General features: G+C 36.3%; 1 protein-coding gene across 1 annotated transcript in view; it reads right to left on the bottom strand.

Annotated features, from left to right (window-relative positions):
• Positions 1-18,490, bottom strand: part of Yme1l1 (YME1 like 1 ATPase) — a 37,065-nt gene that overhangs the window by 10,698 nt on the left and 7,877 nt on the right. The window contains exons 4-11 of the mRNA XM_021192610.2: positions 18,258-18,356; positions 14,525-14,634; positions 12,980-13,130; positions 10,835-10,918; positions 6,303-6,385; positions 4,252-4,342; positions 1,230-1,382; positions 598-730 (exon numbers count right to left, since the gene is read on the bottom strand). Of these exons, the coding sequence (XP_021048269.1) occupies positions 598-730; positions 1,230-1,382; positions 4,252-4,342; positions 6,303-6,385; positions 10,835-10,918; positions 12,980-13,130; positions 14,525-14,634; positions 18,258-18,356 (904 nt within the window). The remainder of the gene's footprint in view (positions 1-597; positions 731-1,229; positions 1,383-4,251; positions 4,343-6,302; positions 6,386-10,834; positions 10,919-12,979; positions 13,131-14,524; positions 14,635-18,257; positions 18,357-18,490) is intronic.

The following is an 18,490-nucleotide window of genomic DNA, read 5'->3' as shown; positions in this document are numbered from 1 at the left end:
TAGGCCATCTTCTGCTACATATGCAGCTAGAGACACAAGCTCAGGGGGTACTGGTTAGATCATATTGTTGTTCCACCTACAGGGTTGCAGCCCCCTTATTTCTTCCTTTTCAATCATCAACTATATAGAAACTAGTGTATTATCCCTTATGTATGTTGGGAGGGGAGTATACGAGTCAGCACTGGAGACCTAATTCAGGTACTCATATATACTAGCTGCAAAATAGTCACCATTGAGCTATACCTATACTCCATATCTTTCTTTAAATAGACCAGTCTGACTTTGAATCAGTTTTCCACTTATAAATAGAATGCATGAATGAATGAGAGGAGTTGATATATCAATTAGTAAGGGAAACAATATTCAAAGAAAAATCTGACTTCTTACATTTGACTGTTACCTAAACATACATATATAACATTTAATACCTATACAATTTAACCAAATCTTCCATGAGAATATGCAAATTCCATTTGCATAAAGCCAACTTTGTAATTATCAAATAATGGAAGGTACCTGTTACTCTAAATTGCCATTAAAATAGTATAAATGCTAATTTTCAAAATATTTTATCATATTTAACAAAGACTCAATTACCCATCCATTTCAGCAAGAAGCTGATTGATAGTCTGCCTTGAATACGGGTGCATTGGAGATTCAATTCTCTTTCCACCAACAGAATCTAATTCATCAATGAATATAACACAAGGAGCATTTGCTTTTGCTTCTCCTAAAAAAACAAAAAATATTCAAATAACTTAAAGAAATCAACACGTTTTGAAAACTGTAAGACTATCAAAGAGTCATGTTTAAGAACTGGTTTTCCACTTTATTTGTACAAATATAATTAGAATTAAACATATTAAATATTAATTACATGCTACAGAATTGATAAATAAAATGAAAAACCAAAAAAAAAAAACTCAAGAATTTTTCAACATCAACAGTCCCTAATTTCATCTAGCACATCTACCAGGCCTTATGATTGTATAGCCTATATTAGAAAAGAATGCAGGGCCAGTAAGATAGCTCAGTAGCAAATGGGCTTGAGTTCAATTCCTGAACCCCCCAAAAATATTGTACATATTTCACACATATGTACAAAGTAAAATTGTTTAAATAAAGCATAAAGCTTCATTAAGTTACCCGAAACTAAAGCCAATTATCAGGGAAAGGATAAATAAAATATTAATGTTGCTCTAACAGTTTAAAATATACACCAAACATACTAAAAAGATTTCTGATCCTGCTGGCTCCTACACCCACAAACATCTCATCAAATTCTGATCCAGAAGCATAATAAAAAGGAACATCAGCTTCTCCTGCCACAGCTCGGGCAAGAAGTGTCTTCCCTGTTCCTGGTGGCCCAACTAAAAGAATTCCTAGAAGAAAAAGAGACAAGGACAAGTCATTACTTTTTAAATCCTTCAATAAGAACCTCTATCACAAATATTCATTGCTGTAACAGTAATGTTCAATATTGCCGAACATGACAAAAACAAACAACAATAACAAAAAACAACCAACAAGTTTCTGTTGATGTTCCATTTTAAAACTTTTTCTCTACCACTAATTTTCTTGTACCATTTACATATTATTTGTAGCGAGGAGAGGTTGTACACACCTTTAAACTTAGCACTTGGGAGGCAAAAGCAAAAGGATCTCTGAATTCAGAGCCAACCTTGTTTATACAGTTAGTTTCAGGCCAGTCGGGGGAAACAGAATGAGAGTCTATCTCAAACAATCTGTGTGTGTGTGTGTGTGTGTGTGTGTGTGTGTGTGTGTGTGTGTGTGTGTGTGTAAAATTCACATATCAAGAAGCAAGACAAGAAAAGAGTACTAAGACAAAGGAGTACAGATTAATTTATAACAAAATTCACACTAAAAAATAAGCAGTCAAATATAAATGAAATGATAAATAACTTCCATAAAAGACTAAAAATATTTTCTAGAGACATAAGGTATAAACTAAAAATAAAACAAGAAAAGCCAATATTAAACAAATAATGCTAATTTGGGCTGTTAGATAAGACTAGGGCAACATCTTTACATGCAGGTGACCCAGTTGATATTTATCGCTCTCTTATGTTCGAGAGAAATGAAATGTACATGAATGCATATAGGCAAACAGAAAAATTATTTGACAAAATGTCAAATACTGCTGAGTCTATATTGATAATACATAAATGTTAACTGCTATTATTCCAAGGTTTCCCAAATATTTAAGTTTTCATAACAGTAAGGCTTTCCCATAGTAAGTTGGAAAAAGGTAATCCCTGATTTGTATATAACTTTTATAATTTACATTAAAAAGCAATAAAGCTGCAGTGATGTTACATTTTAATATTTTTTAAAAAGTATAGACAAGCTAAAAAGCAGCCTGAAGGTCATACTAGTCTCACCATGCCTTAGTGATACCTAACTGGCTTAAGTTGCTTATCAGTAGTAACTTAACACATTTTAGTAGATATCTCAAAATTTTTCCATAAATTTATAATAATGCTTTATTAGAAATTAAGTGTAACTACAGTTTTAAATATTCTCTCTGTGGTATTATATCACTGTGTCCCTAACTGGGAAAAGTTTAGGGAATATTCTCCTACTTTCTCTGTAGAACTCCCAGAAGAGATGCTCCCAGTAATCTAAAATCCTGCCTTAAACTGCAGAGTCTGGATCATTTGAAACAGCTATCAATTAATTGCCTGCTAAAGGTCTGCCTAAGCTACTGCTAAAAGACTATCAAAACTTAAAAGAGACAGAAGCTAGTGGAAAGAGATGGGTCACTGAAGGGTGGATTCCACATGAACAGTTATGCCTTCAAAGGATAGACTGTGTCTTTTATCCTGAGCCACACATGCAAAGGCATGCCTTTGAATGATAGGCTGTGTCTAGGACAGGGAACCACCTTCTCCACTCAGCCCTCTACTGTGAGATGAGGAGCTTTGTGCTACCACGCACTGTAATGCTTAGCCTCACCTCAAACCTCAATGGTGGATCAGGATTGTGGAATGAAACCTCTAAAACTACAAGCCTGAAACAAACCTTTAAAGACAACAAACAAAAACAAATTATAACCTTTAACATAGAAATTCTATTCCTAGAAATTTGTTCCCTTTTTTTTAATATAAAGTAAGTCTCCGCTTATTGAGGCTACCCTCAAATTACTGCTTTACCTCCCACAGGCTGGGCTTACAGGCTCAGTTTCTACCACGGGGGGATCAAATCTTGAGCTTTAGACATACTGGATAAGCACCATAGAAACTGAGATACAAACCCACTTATCCCTTACAAATTTATTCTAAGTAACAATCTGAAGGGCAAAATCTGGGTTAGAGTGGTCATCAAACTGCCATTTTTAGTAGAAAAAGAAAATCATATAAATGTTTACATAAAAGTACACGTGCTAAAAATAATTACCATTTTGTCTTCATAATTACAAAGATCATGAGTACAATTTCCATAGTTTCACTTAACAAAAAACTTCAAAATTTTTCTCATATATATATTAAAAAACAAAACAAAACAAAAAACCTGAGGAGTTGGATATAGTTCAGTGTTATGGCACTTACCAACTATGCACAAGGTAAGTGAGTTTGATCTCCCGTACAAGAACAAAACAAAACAAAGACGATCAAAAGCATCAGTGCTTAGTGTGACCCTGGATTCATGCCTGACCCTGATGGGGGTGACATTAGATTGAGACTAGAACAAATGATAAATTTTGTGTATAAACAGAGAAGTTAGCAATTCTAAATCCATGTAAAAGTGCTAGTCTTAACTATACAAATGCTATAGAAAAAAAATTGTTATGTCAAGTTAGAGAGATAGCTCACTATTTAAGAGCACTGAATTCTCTTCTAGACAACCCAGTTTCACTTCCCAGCACCCACATAGCAATTCACAACCTGTATAACTCGTCCTGGGAAAATCCGATGCTCTCTTCTTCCGTCTACCAGCATCTGGCATACGCAGGGTAGGCAGACATACACATAGGCAAAATACCATATACATAAACTTTAAAAAACTTTTAATTTAAAAAAATCCTTTCGGTAAATATACAGCCAAGTATTAAAAGAAGCATTATATCTCATTAAAAAGAAGTTATAGAACTTTATGTGTGGAATAGGCATATATTTTTAAAAACAATAATTAGGAATTGAATTTCAATCAGTTATAATATTATCAAATAAAATCTGTAATATATTACTTTATGTTTTACACCAAATCATGATAAGAGGGAGAATCTCTTACCTTTGGGAAGTTTACCTCCAAGCACAGTAAACTTCTGTGGATTTTTCAAGAATTCAACCACTTCCTGTAATTCTTGTTTGGCTTCCTCCACCTTAAACAGTCAATTTACCAAATAAATAATGGTTAGACTATCAAAGATTATTTTGGTAATCATCTATTTAATGTAGGTTTGAGTGAACTTGGTTTTTTTCAGTGAAAAGTATTTTTAACACACTAAAGGTTTTCTCTCAATCCTATTTCTAATTACACTGCATCTTTATTTTGCCAACAAAAGTCCTTTGACCTTCTCATGTTTACTCAGTAAGAGAAACAAGTCAGACTTAAACTGAAACTATCAGGGGATCACAGCTTAGAGACAAAAGGCAATCTGAAAAATCTAAAATGTTTAGGTCGTGATTATATTTCTAGAAAATTTCCCAAAAGGATATGAACTACAACTCCATGGCTACAGCATGGCTAGATCCCAACCAAGAACATCATGTTGAGCAAAGGAAGGTGCAAAACAGGACATTCAGTGTATACTACAGCTATTAGGACAGAAAAGTAGAAGCAAAGTGAAGTGTCTGACAGAGGGGTGACTCCTTTCACTGATGGAGACAGTAACAGAAGAGGCTTCTGGGAGGCTATGGGGTTCTAATGTTCTTTGTTGGGCTGAGAACTGATGAAAAACATGTGCTCCTTCTTGAAATTTACTACGTTATGTACTTTTAAGCAAATATGTTAAATTTCAAAAAGACCTAAATGAGTTCCCTTTCTAAGAAAGCCCAAGGATACTGCACAGTGAAAGACTAAAATATATCACTTAAAATAATGAGTAAGTGGTAATTTTAAAGTATAAGAGATACCATTTACTTCTCAAAATAAACATTATCTGCCCCCACTCTCTGTAGCAAAAATATCTCTAGTTGAGCAATAGAAAAGCTACTGGGTAGAGTTAATAGCATCAAGATAATAATATTCTAAACAGTTCTTACATTTTGGAAGCAGTGCTATATATTCATGCATACTCAAAAATTCTGGGCAAGAAATGATTATTATGTAAGTTTAAAAAATGTGGAAAAACTGTGCAATAGCAAACCTATTATGGTAAATTCTACTTTGCTCACATGAACTTAAATTTTGTCAGAATTTACTCAGTTCTGTGGTTTAGTTGTCAGCCTATCTCTGGTTCTATACTCAGACACTGCCTCATCCCCACTGAAGCAAAAACTTATATATACTCCAACCAAAATCAGCATCAACAAGAATTCATTTTTTTAAATATTTACTTTATCATCAGGCATGATGCCACCCGCATACTATAATCCCAGTACTCGGGAGGTAGAGGCAGGTGGATCTGTGAATTTGAGGCCAGGCTAGTCTACAGAATGAGTTCCAGGACAGCCAGGGCTGTTACATACAGAGAAAGACCATCTTGATAAACCTACATAGATAGGTAGGTAGGTAGGTAAATAGGTGGGTGGATAGGTGGACAAAGGATGGAAGGATGGAAGGATGGATGGATGGATGGATGGATGGATAGGTAGGTAGGTAGATAGATGTGCTTTAATTTGTAATCTTCTGTATGCCTGTGTAGAGTATGTGCGTGCTGAGTACAGGTCCTATGGAGGCCAGATGATGAGTGGGATTCCCTGGAACTAGAGTTATAAGCAGTTGTGAGCTACCTGTGGGTAACTGGAACTGATCTTAGGTCTTGTCAAGACCAGTAAATACGCTTAACCACTACAGCATCTTTCAGTCAGAATAGAAAGGTCACAGCTCCATATTAATGACTCAATTTTTTTTTTTTTTGTCAGCTAGATGCCATTATTTTTATTTTTTTCTAAAATGCCTACAATGGTTCAAATTTTAAATATCAATCATATCAACCTTTTCCTACATTATTCACTATCTGTAAATCAAACAGGGCTCAACAGTTTTAAATTGCAAGAAAAGTTTGGGGCAGACTTGGTACAACCAGATGGAAGCCTAATGCAGAGTATCAATTAGACAAAATATAAAGAAAACAACAAAAAAAGAAAGACGGACAAAAGAAAAAAGTCTTAACTTACCCCTTTAACATGTTCAAAAGTGACATTTTTCATCTGGACAGGGTCTACTGCAGAATCAAGTCCTGTAGTTGTCCGGAAGCGCACTAACAAGAAAATATGTGAGTATATTTGATTTCAAAGTCTAGAAAAATTGCCTGTCTTGAAAGCTTTATCAAATTAATCTGAAAGAAATAGTGGTCTGGATTCTAAACCATGTTTAACAACAAACAGTTAAGATTTTCGGTAGCTATTTCCCTCTTTTTTTTGTTTTTTTTTTTTTGTTTTGTCTTGTTTTGTTTTGTTTTTTTTGTTTTTCGAGACAGGGTTTCTCTGTATTTCCCTAGCTATCCTGGAACTCACTCTGTAGACCAGGCTGGCCTCAAACTCAGAAATTCTCCTGCCTCTGCCTCCCAAGTGCTGGGATTAAAGGCGTGCATCACCACCGCCTGGCTATTTTCCTCTTTCTATAATCTTAAAATTATATGATTAAAAATCTTAAATTGTTTAGGAAACTGAGTTAAAGTCAGCATTTATTTTAAAATGTTTGTTTTTATCAATCCCTATCTAAGGGTACAAAGTGTAAATTTGAAACAGCTACTCATTCTTCAAAATTGGTGTTAACTGGCCACACTGAAGAACCAAAGCACAACAAGGATACAGGGGCTAAGAGCACAGCCAATATTTGGCCCATCATTCAACATCAACAAGGTCCCAGAAAAGAACAGAATACCCCTAAAAGTGTCCTACAGTGTTATAACCCCAGTAATTCACTGCTCCTCTCCATCAGAAATGGTGGAGACCCTAGGATGCTATCCAGCATACAATCTGCAAATAGAATGATCATTATAGACAAAATGTCTCTGATGTTACCATGAGAATCCATGTGGTCAGCAACCCTGACCCATCTCAGAATATGGCACAGAATATGGGTGGAAGAAAAACTAGACACGCCAAGGGGCTCACCCTAAATTCCTAAAAGGAACCCTAAGGAGTCTTCACAGTAAAAAGAAAATGGGCTAATTTTTGGCCACCTATATGGTTTTAAAAACCCAGCAGGAAAGCACTGACAAAAAGTAGATTAATGACAATATAAAACAAACAACTAGTATATATTTTTAAAAGGACAAAGAATGTTTCAGTCCTTATAAGCTTTCCCATTGCACTTGAAGTGTGGGCTGCTGACGTGCCATGTAAGACATTCAAAGAAACTAAAACTATAATTACAGCTAAGTGTAAACATTTTCTCCTGCCTAAACTCTGATATTCTACTAAGAGCTATCAACTTGACACAACCTAGAATCTCCTGGTAAGAGTGACAGGGAACCTCAATTAAGAATTGCCTTGAATAAGTGGATATTAGCCATAAAGTATAGAATACTCATGATACACACCAAAGAAGGTAAACAAGAAGGAAGGACCAAACAAGGATGCCTGATTCTCACTTAGAAGGGAAAACAAATAGTCTTAGGAGGTAGAGGGAGGCAGGAAAATGGGTAGGATAGGAATGGGGAGGCAAATGGGTAGGGAGGAATAGGGAGGTAGGATCAGATGCAGGGAGAGACAGGAGGCCCAATGAGCCAGGAGAATGAATGGAAATGTGCAGCTGCCTGGGTAGAGGGAGGGGAGAATCTTTAGGAAGTCCCAAAGACCTGGGATAGGGTAGGTTCCCAGGAGTCACTGTGAATGACATTAGCCAAGATGCCCAACTATAGGGACATGGAACCTGCAGAGGGCAGGACCCCCAGTGAAAGGATAAGAACACCAACCTACCTACTACATTTTTGACCCAAAATTTGTTCTATCTAAAAGAAACGCAGGGAATGGAGCAGAGACTGAAGGAATGGCCAAACAACAACCAGCTCAACTTTGAAACCCATCCCCATGGGCAAGCACCATCCCTGACATTACTAATGATACTCTTAGGAACCTAGAATAATAACCTCTGATAACCAATAGTGGACTGAAACAGAAGTGGATACCCATAGACAAATATTAGATGGAGGTGAAGGACATCTATGGAAGAGTTGGGGTAAGGACTGAAGGCCCTGAAGTAGATGGGAACCCCAAAGGGCTAATTATTTTGGGGACTAACAGCTGGGATGGTTTGAATTAGAACATTGAAGTAGACATAGGTATGTGAACACTTGGTCCTTGGTTGGTGGTACTATTTAGGGAAGTTATGGAATCTTTAGGACAAGAAGCCTTCCTGGTGGAAGTGTAGGCTTTGAGAACTTGTAGCCTTATCCCACTTCCAGTTCACTATGCTTTCTGCATGAATGAAAATGTGACCAGCCACCTTCCTGCTTATCTCCAGCTATTATGCCATCCCTGCTATTATGAACTCATTACATAAACCAAACAGAAACTGGTACAAAAACCAAAATAAACTTTTTTACTGTTTTTTTGTTTTTATGAGCTTTGCTTTTGTTTTTTGGAGACAAGATCTCACTATATAGCTCTGGCTGGCATGGAAATTACTATATAAATCAGACTACCCTTCAACTTAGATATACACCTTCCTCTTGCTGAGATTAAATGTGTGCACCATGGAATCCAGTTACCATTTATAAAACCAAGCTTGGAATTAGATATCATTGATTTTGATTTTCATGGTGGAAATATCTGATCTCACTGGTCAAAAGTCTTTGGGCTTTCCTTTAGGTTTGTTTTGTTTTGTTTTTTCTTTTGTTTTTATGAGACAGGGCTTCTCTATGTAGCCCTGATTGTCCTGGAACTGTTGGGACTTGAACTCACAGAGATCCACATGCCTCTGTTTCCCAAGTACTGGGATTAAAGGTGTGCACCACTCCCAGACTTTGCACCCTTACCTGCTGTTTAATGTTATTTTGCTAGTTCACTGTTGTTCCTCCCTCAGATAACCTTGTAGTAGTAAAGTCCATATATCTAAGTTCTTTTGATTTCTAAGGCCTTGAAAACAAAAATCTCTACACCCCATTTTATTCATTATTATTATTAGCCAGACTGAATAACCCATCTCCAAAGTGATTTTAGGGTCTCAATTCTTCAGGGTGTATTGTTAAGTAGCTAGTTGGATAGATATCAGCAGGCTTGAGGGTAACCGGGGATGGACTCCTCATTCATAATCAGCTTTTAAACCCAAGAACTGAGCTGAAGGATTACTACTGGTCAAAGTTTGGGAGCTAAGTCTTATTCTGAACTATGCAGAAGATAATCACTAAATAGCTAAACTTGACAAGATTACTATGATTTAGCTGGAAGCTGATGAACCTTAAGGATACAGGGGGCTTGAGAGATAGCTTAGTGGTTAAGAGCACTAGCTACTCTTGTAGAGTACCTGGGTTAAGTTCCTAGCACCCACACACATCTCACAACCACTTTAAACTCCAGCTCCAGGAGACTCAATGCCCTTCTCTGGCCTCCACGAGAACCAGATACACGTGTGCACACATACATTCATACAGGTAAAACACTCACAAATCTTCAAAAAGAACACCTCAGTAAAAGAGCTCCTCGGTGAAGGTAAACCCAAATGAGTTTCCCTGTCACCTAGACAGGAAATGTGCCAACATTGTCTTTTTAGAGGCTTTAGAAATGGAGACTGCCTGAAATGTACATTAATGTAGTTATAATCTTTGTCTACACTCTCTACTCTGCAAACAACTCCCTAGCTTTTACTCGGCTATGCAAAAACAAGCAAAGCCTCTGTGGCTGCAGACCCTATAATCCTAGCACACAGGAAGTAGTCAGGAGGACCAGAGGCTCAAGGTCATGCTTGGTTACTCAGGGAGCTTACACTCAGCCGGGGCTCTAAGTCACAGAAATCTTGTGTCCAAAATTTCTCAGAGTTGAGATAAAGCTCTATTGGTATGGTGATCATCCATCATGCATGAAAACCTGAGTTTAAACCCCAGGGTCCCATAAATTAGACATGTAATTACATGTCTCTAATCCCAGCACTCAATCTTGTTTCAAAAGAAAAAAAAAAAAAGGATGGGGACAAAAATTCTTTAAATAAATGGTTTTCAGAGTTTTGTGAACAGTAATCTTATGAGGAACATATTAATGAATGCTTAGGAGTCATCATAAAACTATGATAGCTTTAATTTTAAAATTATTCATTTAAGGGCTGGAGAGATGGCTCGGTGGTTAAGAGCACAAAGTACTCTTCTAAAGGTCCTGAGTTCAAATCCTAGCAACCACATGGTGGCTCACAACCATCTGTACAGCTACAGTGTACTCATATACATAAAAATAAATAAATAAATCTTTTTTAAAAAGGAAAAAATATTCATTTAATAACTTATTATTCTGATATAACTAGCCATAGAAATAGAATTTTGAAAATATTACTTTAAACCCAGCATAAACAAAATGGTATACTAATTTTTTTTAAAGTCAAACTAAATGGACCTTACTTTTCAAATAGTCTTCCATATTAACAATAACTCTAAGTTCAACAAAAGAAAATTTTGGTAGGATAATAAGTAAAATATTTGTTACAATTGTAAAAAATATAAAAGCCAGATGCTTAAGGAGGAAATAAATTAACTCAGATATATGAAAGTCTTTACCAGATAAAAACGGATTTTTTAAGAGTCCATAAATGCCAAACAGGAGCAAAACAAAGAGGATCAGACGAGTTCGCCTTAAGGAATCTGAAAGAGGAAAAGGACTTGAATTAAATGACATCAATGAAACATAACACCTTCATGGCCAAGCATTAGTTACTACTTTGTTTTGAATTTGATGAATTAAGTTAAGACTTTAAGATAAGAATATTGTCACTGGTGGAATGTTTATCATGCCTGAAGCTCTACATTGAATCCTCAGAAAAACAACAAATTGTCTTTAAAGTTTAGGTTTACAGAAAAGTTGAAAGTGTACTTTTACCACCCACCTTGCCCTGGCCACCAACTGACATGCATTTATGAAATAAACTTGGCAGCAAGAAAGCCAGTATTTGTACAGTTTTGTCTGGTATAATTTATATGAGGGCTGAATCTGGGTATGAGACAATCTTCAGCTAGCACACAGACTAAGGTTTTTATTGTATTTCTTGGTGTGTGTGAATGTCTGTATTTATGTGTGTGTGTGTGTGCTTATGTGTGTGTTTGTGTTTTCTCTTTGCTGGTCACCTTCCTTCCCCTACAACAGTTGTCCTACTTTCGTATTATTCATATACATGTATCTCGTATAGTTCACCTTTGATTCTGCATATAAAAATACTGCAATTTTTGTCCCTCCTGTTCCTTTTAAAGCCCGATCCCTACAATTTAGCAAACAAACAAATGTATACATGTCCACAAATCCTCACACAGATTCTGCATAAAACTAAACATACAACATTTATCAGAATCTGGCTTTTATATTTAAGATAATATCCAATTCCATCCATTTTCTTGCAAGTGACATTTCATACTTCAGGATAGCTGAATAATAAAATCCCACTATATATAAATGCCACATTTTCATACATTTTTCTGTTGATGGGTATTTGGGCTGGCTCTAATCTCTTAGCTACCATCCCTACAGCTAAGTAAACACAAATGTACAACCACCTCTATGCCATGCTTAAGATTCCTTTGCTTACAATCTCAAAAATGGTAAATATAACTGGACTATATTCAGTTCACTTTTCAGTTTCCTGGGGAATCTTCATGTTGTTCTTAAGGGCTCCACCAGATAGGTATCCTGCCATCAGCAGTGTATAAAGGTCCCTCTGTGACTCTGATTAGTGGTTGTTCACTTAGTGACAGCCATTCTGACTGGAGATAATCTCAGAAGAGTTTGAATTTGAATTTCCTTAATGGCTGAGGAATTTGGAACTTTTTTCATACACTTACTAGCCATTTGTAGTTCTCTTTTGAGAACTGTCAAATTCATTTAACCATTTACTGATCAGATGAATGAGTTATGGTGAATAAAAATTGAATAATTATTCGTAGATTCTAGACATTAATCTCATCAGGTTGGCAGAGTTTTTTCTTCTATTATAGAAAACATTACTTTACGTTCCTGATTTCTTTTGCTGTGTGCAAGCTTTTTAATTTCATATACTCCCATTTGTCACAAACTGCTGGAGTCCATCTTGGAAAATTCTTTCCTATGCTTGTGTTTTATTCCAGAAGTTTGAGTTTTGAATCTTGTATTAAGGTCTTCGCTCCATTTTAATGTTTATATAAAATGAAAGGTAAGGATCTAATTTCATTAATCTACATGTGGCTATCCATTTTTCCCAGCACCATTAGTTGAGAGGTTATCTTTTTTTCTAATGCACATCATTACTTTTGTCAAAAACTAGATGGCCACCAGGACATTGTCTAAGAACCCTGTATTTATCAAGGCACAATTCCTACCCTTTATTTTTATTTCCATTCCCATGCAGCTTAGGAAATCTTAAGTTTTATGGTGGATCATGACCAATACTTAAACTGATTTTCTTAAGCTTTTACAGCACAGTTAGATTGTTCGGCAGGTAAAAGCTTGCCATGCAAGCCTTGCGACCTGAGTTAGAGGGCCAGAATCATAGAGGAAGGAAGGAAAGCAGAAGGGAAGAACTGACATCCAAAGTCATGGGATCTCTGTGGCACAAGCAGCCCACCTTCACTCACACACATCACACACACTGTGATGACTTCTAAAATTAAGAAAAGCTTTGCTAGCACTTTAAGGAGAGGACTAAGCATCTTTCCAACTACCCTTCCTAGTCATCATACCATTGGTCTTCTGTGTAAGAGCTTGAGCTTTGAGAAAACCCTCTGCAAAACCAGTTTTAAATGCATCTTGATGAGCTTCAGGTATGTTTTTAGTTTTCATAAGTTTGTCCAAACTCTCAAGATCTGTTCCTCTGTCCCGCAAAAGAAACCCCTAAAAATGTAAGAAAATAAAACAGTGTCAGAAAGATACAAAGAAATAAGGCAGTGTCTGGAGATTTTCAATCTACTTGACAAAATTAAACAAATAGGCATACTTGACAAATAATTTTGATATTCTGCTAGAAGCAATATGTATGGCAATATAATGCCTGCTAGCTATGGAAAACAGAATTTCTTAGTGAGAATGGGACCCTCAAGCTAGAGAGATAGCTCAGCCGTTAAAGGCAAGGTTTGTAACCAAAACATCAAGAGAATGAGATTAAAACCACACGGTTGGAGATGTAGATTAGTTGACAGTGTTTGGAGATGTGGATTAGTTAACAGTGTTTGCTGAGCATACATGAGTCCTTCAGGTTCATCCACAGAACCACATAAACTGAACTTGGTAGCAAGAGTATGCAATGCCAGCACGTGAGAAGTAAAAGCAGGAGAACTGAAAGTTAAAGGTAACCCTTAGGTACACAAAGGGTGCTACATGAAACCATCTCTCCAACTTCCTCACCCCCTCCCCTAAAAGTCATCTAGTCAAAGGCATCATGTCACAGGTCTGTTCTTAGGACTTAAAAGAGGATGGATTGAGTTCAAGGCCAGTCTGGGCTGAAGAAAATTGTCACAGACACAGACACAGGCACACACACACACACACACACACACACACACACACACACACGCACACGCACACGCGCGCGCACACACACACNCACACGCACACGCGCGCGCACACACACACACACACACACACACACACACAAATATATACACAGGAAACAGACATCATGAGCAAACAATTTGAAAGAACAATATGAAATAATGTCCAAAAACTGTAAATAATCTGGTAAACATAATGCCAAGAAGAAAATAAGGGTATTTAATGACCATATTCAAGATGAGAACGGAAAAATGGTAAATAAAGTAGAATAAAACACTGTGTTATGTAAGGCTGTGTTGAGTAATAAAGCGGAGTAATGTAATTAATGAGAAGCAACGATGATACAAGTTTGGAGGCAAGACTGAGGTAGCAAGAGTAGAAACAAAGGATTAAACGAGTACTTAGTGGAGTAATCCAAGCAATAAAATGTAATATGAATGGCAGTGCAACAAAGATGAAGGGAAATTTTTAAGAAATGTTAGGGGAGCAGGGGCAGGGGGAGGGTATAGGGAACTTTCAGGATAGCATTTGAAATGTAAATAAAGAAAATATCTAATTAAAAAAAATAAAATAAATTAAAAAAAAGAGAATTATGTTTAAGGATTTATAAGCATAATTAATTAAGTAATTATCAGTGATGTAGAGAAAGAGGGTGGGGGCTCCATCAACCAGAAAATGAATTTTATGGTCTCAATAGTTGGAAGTTACTACTTTCTAAACTACAAAGAAGTAATTACCTTCACAAATGATGGTGCTATATTCTGTGCTTCTACTAATCTTTCAGAGGTAGACTGCAAACGCCGTGTCCTTGATTTCAACGTTTTGAAACCCCGAGACTGTATGAAAACTGAACAAAACAGTGCCTGTTACTTTGCAGCTGATCATTTACAGGAAAATGATCAAGTGTAAAGTCTAACTCATAACTGTTCATGCTAACTAGTATCTAAGTTCTAGAAACAGTTAATTCCGTTGACATTTCCATATGCTTTACATTTTTCCAACAACTTTGAACATTTTATTTCATATTGACAGGAGAAAAAGTAAAAAGAGGATTTATAATATAACATAGAAAACAAAGTAGTAATTTGTGACACTTTCCGAAAAACAAAAGCTAAATTATTGAAATTGATTAAACCTAAACAATTAACTTTGAACCTTCCATAGTTGTTTCTAGTACAAAAAAAAAAAAAAAAAACAAAAACAAATATTGAGTTCTTACATTTAATGTCTATTTCCCAAAGTAATCATTCTTAATAATTCTGTAACTACTCTTAAATGCCTGTACACACATATTATCTTTTACTTATTTGCTACGCTGGAGTTCACAATCTTCTAGTCTTTTTAATGCCAAGAGCACACACAAGGCTACACACATACTCTTCCTTCCAAGAAGTATTTGAAGTGGAGTAAGCTAGAATGTGCCTATAATCCCAGCACCCAGGAAGATAAGACAAGAAAACCATCAGCTCAAGAAGACCATGAAGCCCTTAGACTACATAGTGAGACATGGTGTCAAATAAAACATTCTAGAAATACAGTTTGTTCAACTCCATGGAAATATTTCCGAATACAACAGAGTACATTCAGTTTAATGGTCATTTATAATTTTTTAATTTACACTAAAGACTGTTTTGAGAGTGTTGTATTTTTGTTTGCTTTTTTGCTGCTGAGAATTGAAGTCATAGCTCAAGCACCCTAAACATGCTCACTACACTAAGCTCTAATTCCAGATCCCCAACCATTTCACTGCCAAACATAATACGACAATAAATTTTCATGCTTTTTAAACATATGAAGACTAAACTCCTAAAAGTGAAATTAAGTTTAAACTGTGACATAAAAAACTACTTTCTAAAAGGATTTTCTATGAAGATTTTTCTTATCGGGCATCAAGGTCGAATTTCAATACTGATTTTTTTCACCAACCATAAGCTAGTACTTGCAAATTGACTGAAATTCCCAGTACTCAGATATTCTTATATTTTAGCTCTACTGTCTGATAATCAACCTTCCAGAATTCCATAAATTCTTAACATAAATACCACCTGTCTTAACTACCCTTCTGTATTCAGCACTAGTCATTTCTTCAGAGGATTACTGGTCTTTGCTGAATTTGGTCCCTTCTTTTTCATGCTAAGTACTCTCCTCAAATGTGGAGAGTTCCAGTATCTAGTACTTTTCATTTTAAAAGGTCTTGCTGCCCAGCAGTGGTGGCGAATTCCTTTAATCCCAGTACTTGGGAGGCAGAGGCAGGTGGATCTCTGAGTTCGAGGCCAGCCTGGTCTACAGAGTGAGTTCCAGGACAGCCAGAGCTATACAGAGAAACCCTGTCTCAAAAAAACAAAAAACAGTCTTGATATATATATATATATATATCTCAGGTTGGTCCTGCTCTGTCTCTCAAGTACTGGGATTATAGCTGTGTATCATCATAGATGGCTCCCATTTCTATTTGTAAATAAGAATAGAGTGGGCAGTACTGAAAGCAAATGTTGGTGTTGGAGAGATGGCTCAGCAGTTAAGAGAACTGATTGCTCTTCCAGAGGTCCTGAGTTCAATTCCCAGTAACCACATGGTGGCTTACAACCATCTGTAATGGGATCTGATGCCCTCTTCTGGTATGTGTCTGAAGACAGCTTCAGAGTATTCATATAACTAAAAATAAATAAATCTTTAAAAAGAAAGAAAGGAAGAAAGGAAGAAAGGAAGGAAGAAAGGAAGAAAGGAAGAAAGGAAGAAAGGAAGGAAGGAAGGAAGGAAGGAAGGAAGGAAGGAAGGAAGAAAGAAAGAAAGAAAGAAAGAAAGAAAGAAAGAAAGAAAGAAAGAAAGAAAATGTTTCTTCAATACTAACAAAGCAATAATGTACTGAAACTACAAATCACGAATTATGTGAATGAAGACAAGTGTATATACAATTCAAAACCAAAGTAAGCTTTCTTTTCAATTTTGGAATTAAGGCCCAAACCAGAGCTCTCGAAAAATAGATTTCTCCAAATACATATACAAATGCAGTGCCTATAAGGAAAAGTATTTGTTGCTAACTGTAGCCTAAAAGTTAATTCCTATATTTGCTCTATGATTGGCCCATTCCTGGCAATCTTTCAAGTGTTTATTGCATCTACAATCCTGTACTAGTTAGCTTTTTATAAATGTGGCATAAACTAGGGTCATTCGGAAATAGACAACCTCAAATAAGGAAATGCCTCCGTAAGACTGGCCTGGAGGCAAGTCTTAATGACTAATGTGGGAGGGTCCTGCCCACAGGGATGCTAACCCCACTTGGCAAGTGATACCAAGTTGCATGGGACTTCTCCATGGCCTCAGCTTTAGTTCCTGCTTCTGTTCTGACTTCCTTCGTGATAGATTGTGATTAGGACCTGTGAGCCAAATAAACCATTTCCTCCCCAAGTTGCTTTTGGCCAGTGTTTCATAGCAGCAACAAAAGCCAAACTAGGGCAAATTCTAAAGCCCATTCTCACTGACTCCTAGTGTGGCATGTTCCCTAAGTTCTAGAAACAAAATCGTTCACATCATTTATGACACTCCTACCCCAGTGGTTCTCAACCTTCCAGTTGCTGAGACCCTTTAATACAGCTTCTCATGATGTGGTGACCCCATAAACATATATCCATTTCATTCAGTGTAATTCTGCTGTTATTAATTATAATGTACATATCTGATATGCAGGATATCTAATATTCAACTCAGGAAAGAATCCTTCAACCCCCAGGTTGAGAACTACTGTTCTATCCGAAACTGCAAGAAAGTAGCAAACAATGCTATCAATCTGGTATCACCTACTTTACAGCTTTATTTAAACTCCTCGTATTTCTGGGATGTTCATGAAAACATTCTAATGTTTTCCAGTGAGGGCAAGTAAACAAATATACTTAGTCAATTATCTTGAAGCAGATATAGTTGAGTTTCCCAGGTCTGATTTACCTTGGTACTTAGCACTCACACAGCTTGGCTTCTATTATTACTTTGTAGCTCAGAGATTATAAAGAGGACTAGACTAAGGGCTAAGCAACAAAGACTGCTCTTCCAGAGGACTTGGGTTCAATTCCAAATACCATATTGTGGCTCGCAAAGTTTTAAAAATTCTGAGACCCTCTTCTGGCCTCAGGGGAAATCAGGCACACACAGTACACAGACATACGTGCAGGTGGAACATACATACATATAAAGTAAGAAATACTTTTTTCCTCAGAAGTTTACAAAGAAAGCTAGGCACAGTGGTACATACTTGTAACCTCTAATACATAAGAGGCTGCGGAAGACTACAAGTTCCCAGCAGTCTAGCGTAGAGAAACCTCTACATCAAAAAATACAAAACTAACCAAATGAATAATCCCAAAACTTTAAGTTTACTTACTTTACAAGGAATAAGAACTTCAATTACCACCACTAGCAAAAACAAGTCTTACTAAATATAACTATGTTTTTCAAAATAAATACACTTGTTTGTACCTGGAAAATATTGAAGATCTGAACAAATGCTTCGAAGAGTTTTTGGATGTTGCCTGTACAAGCTAGAGGAACGTAATGTACTGAACATATCTAAGTGACCTGGAAGAAAGTTGCAAGGTTATTGCCTAGTTGTCAAGTGAAAAGCAAAAACACATAAAAGTTGTATAAAATAATTATAAATACTAGAAAAATTACAATACATGAGTTTCACATAGTATTTGTCCATAGTACAA

The sequence above is a fragment of the Mus pahari genome, chromosome 3 (assembly GCF_900095145.1).
Source record: "Mus pahari chromosome 3, PAHARI_EIJ_v1.1, whole genome shotgun sequence".
Classification (NCBI taxonomy): domain Eukaryota; kingdom Metazoa; phylum Chordata; class Mammalia; order Rodentia; family Muridae; genus Mus; species Mus pahari.
Note: the sequence above shows the minus strand (reverse complement) of the source record. Positions and strands in the feature narration are given on the sequence as shown.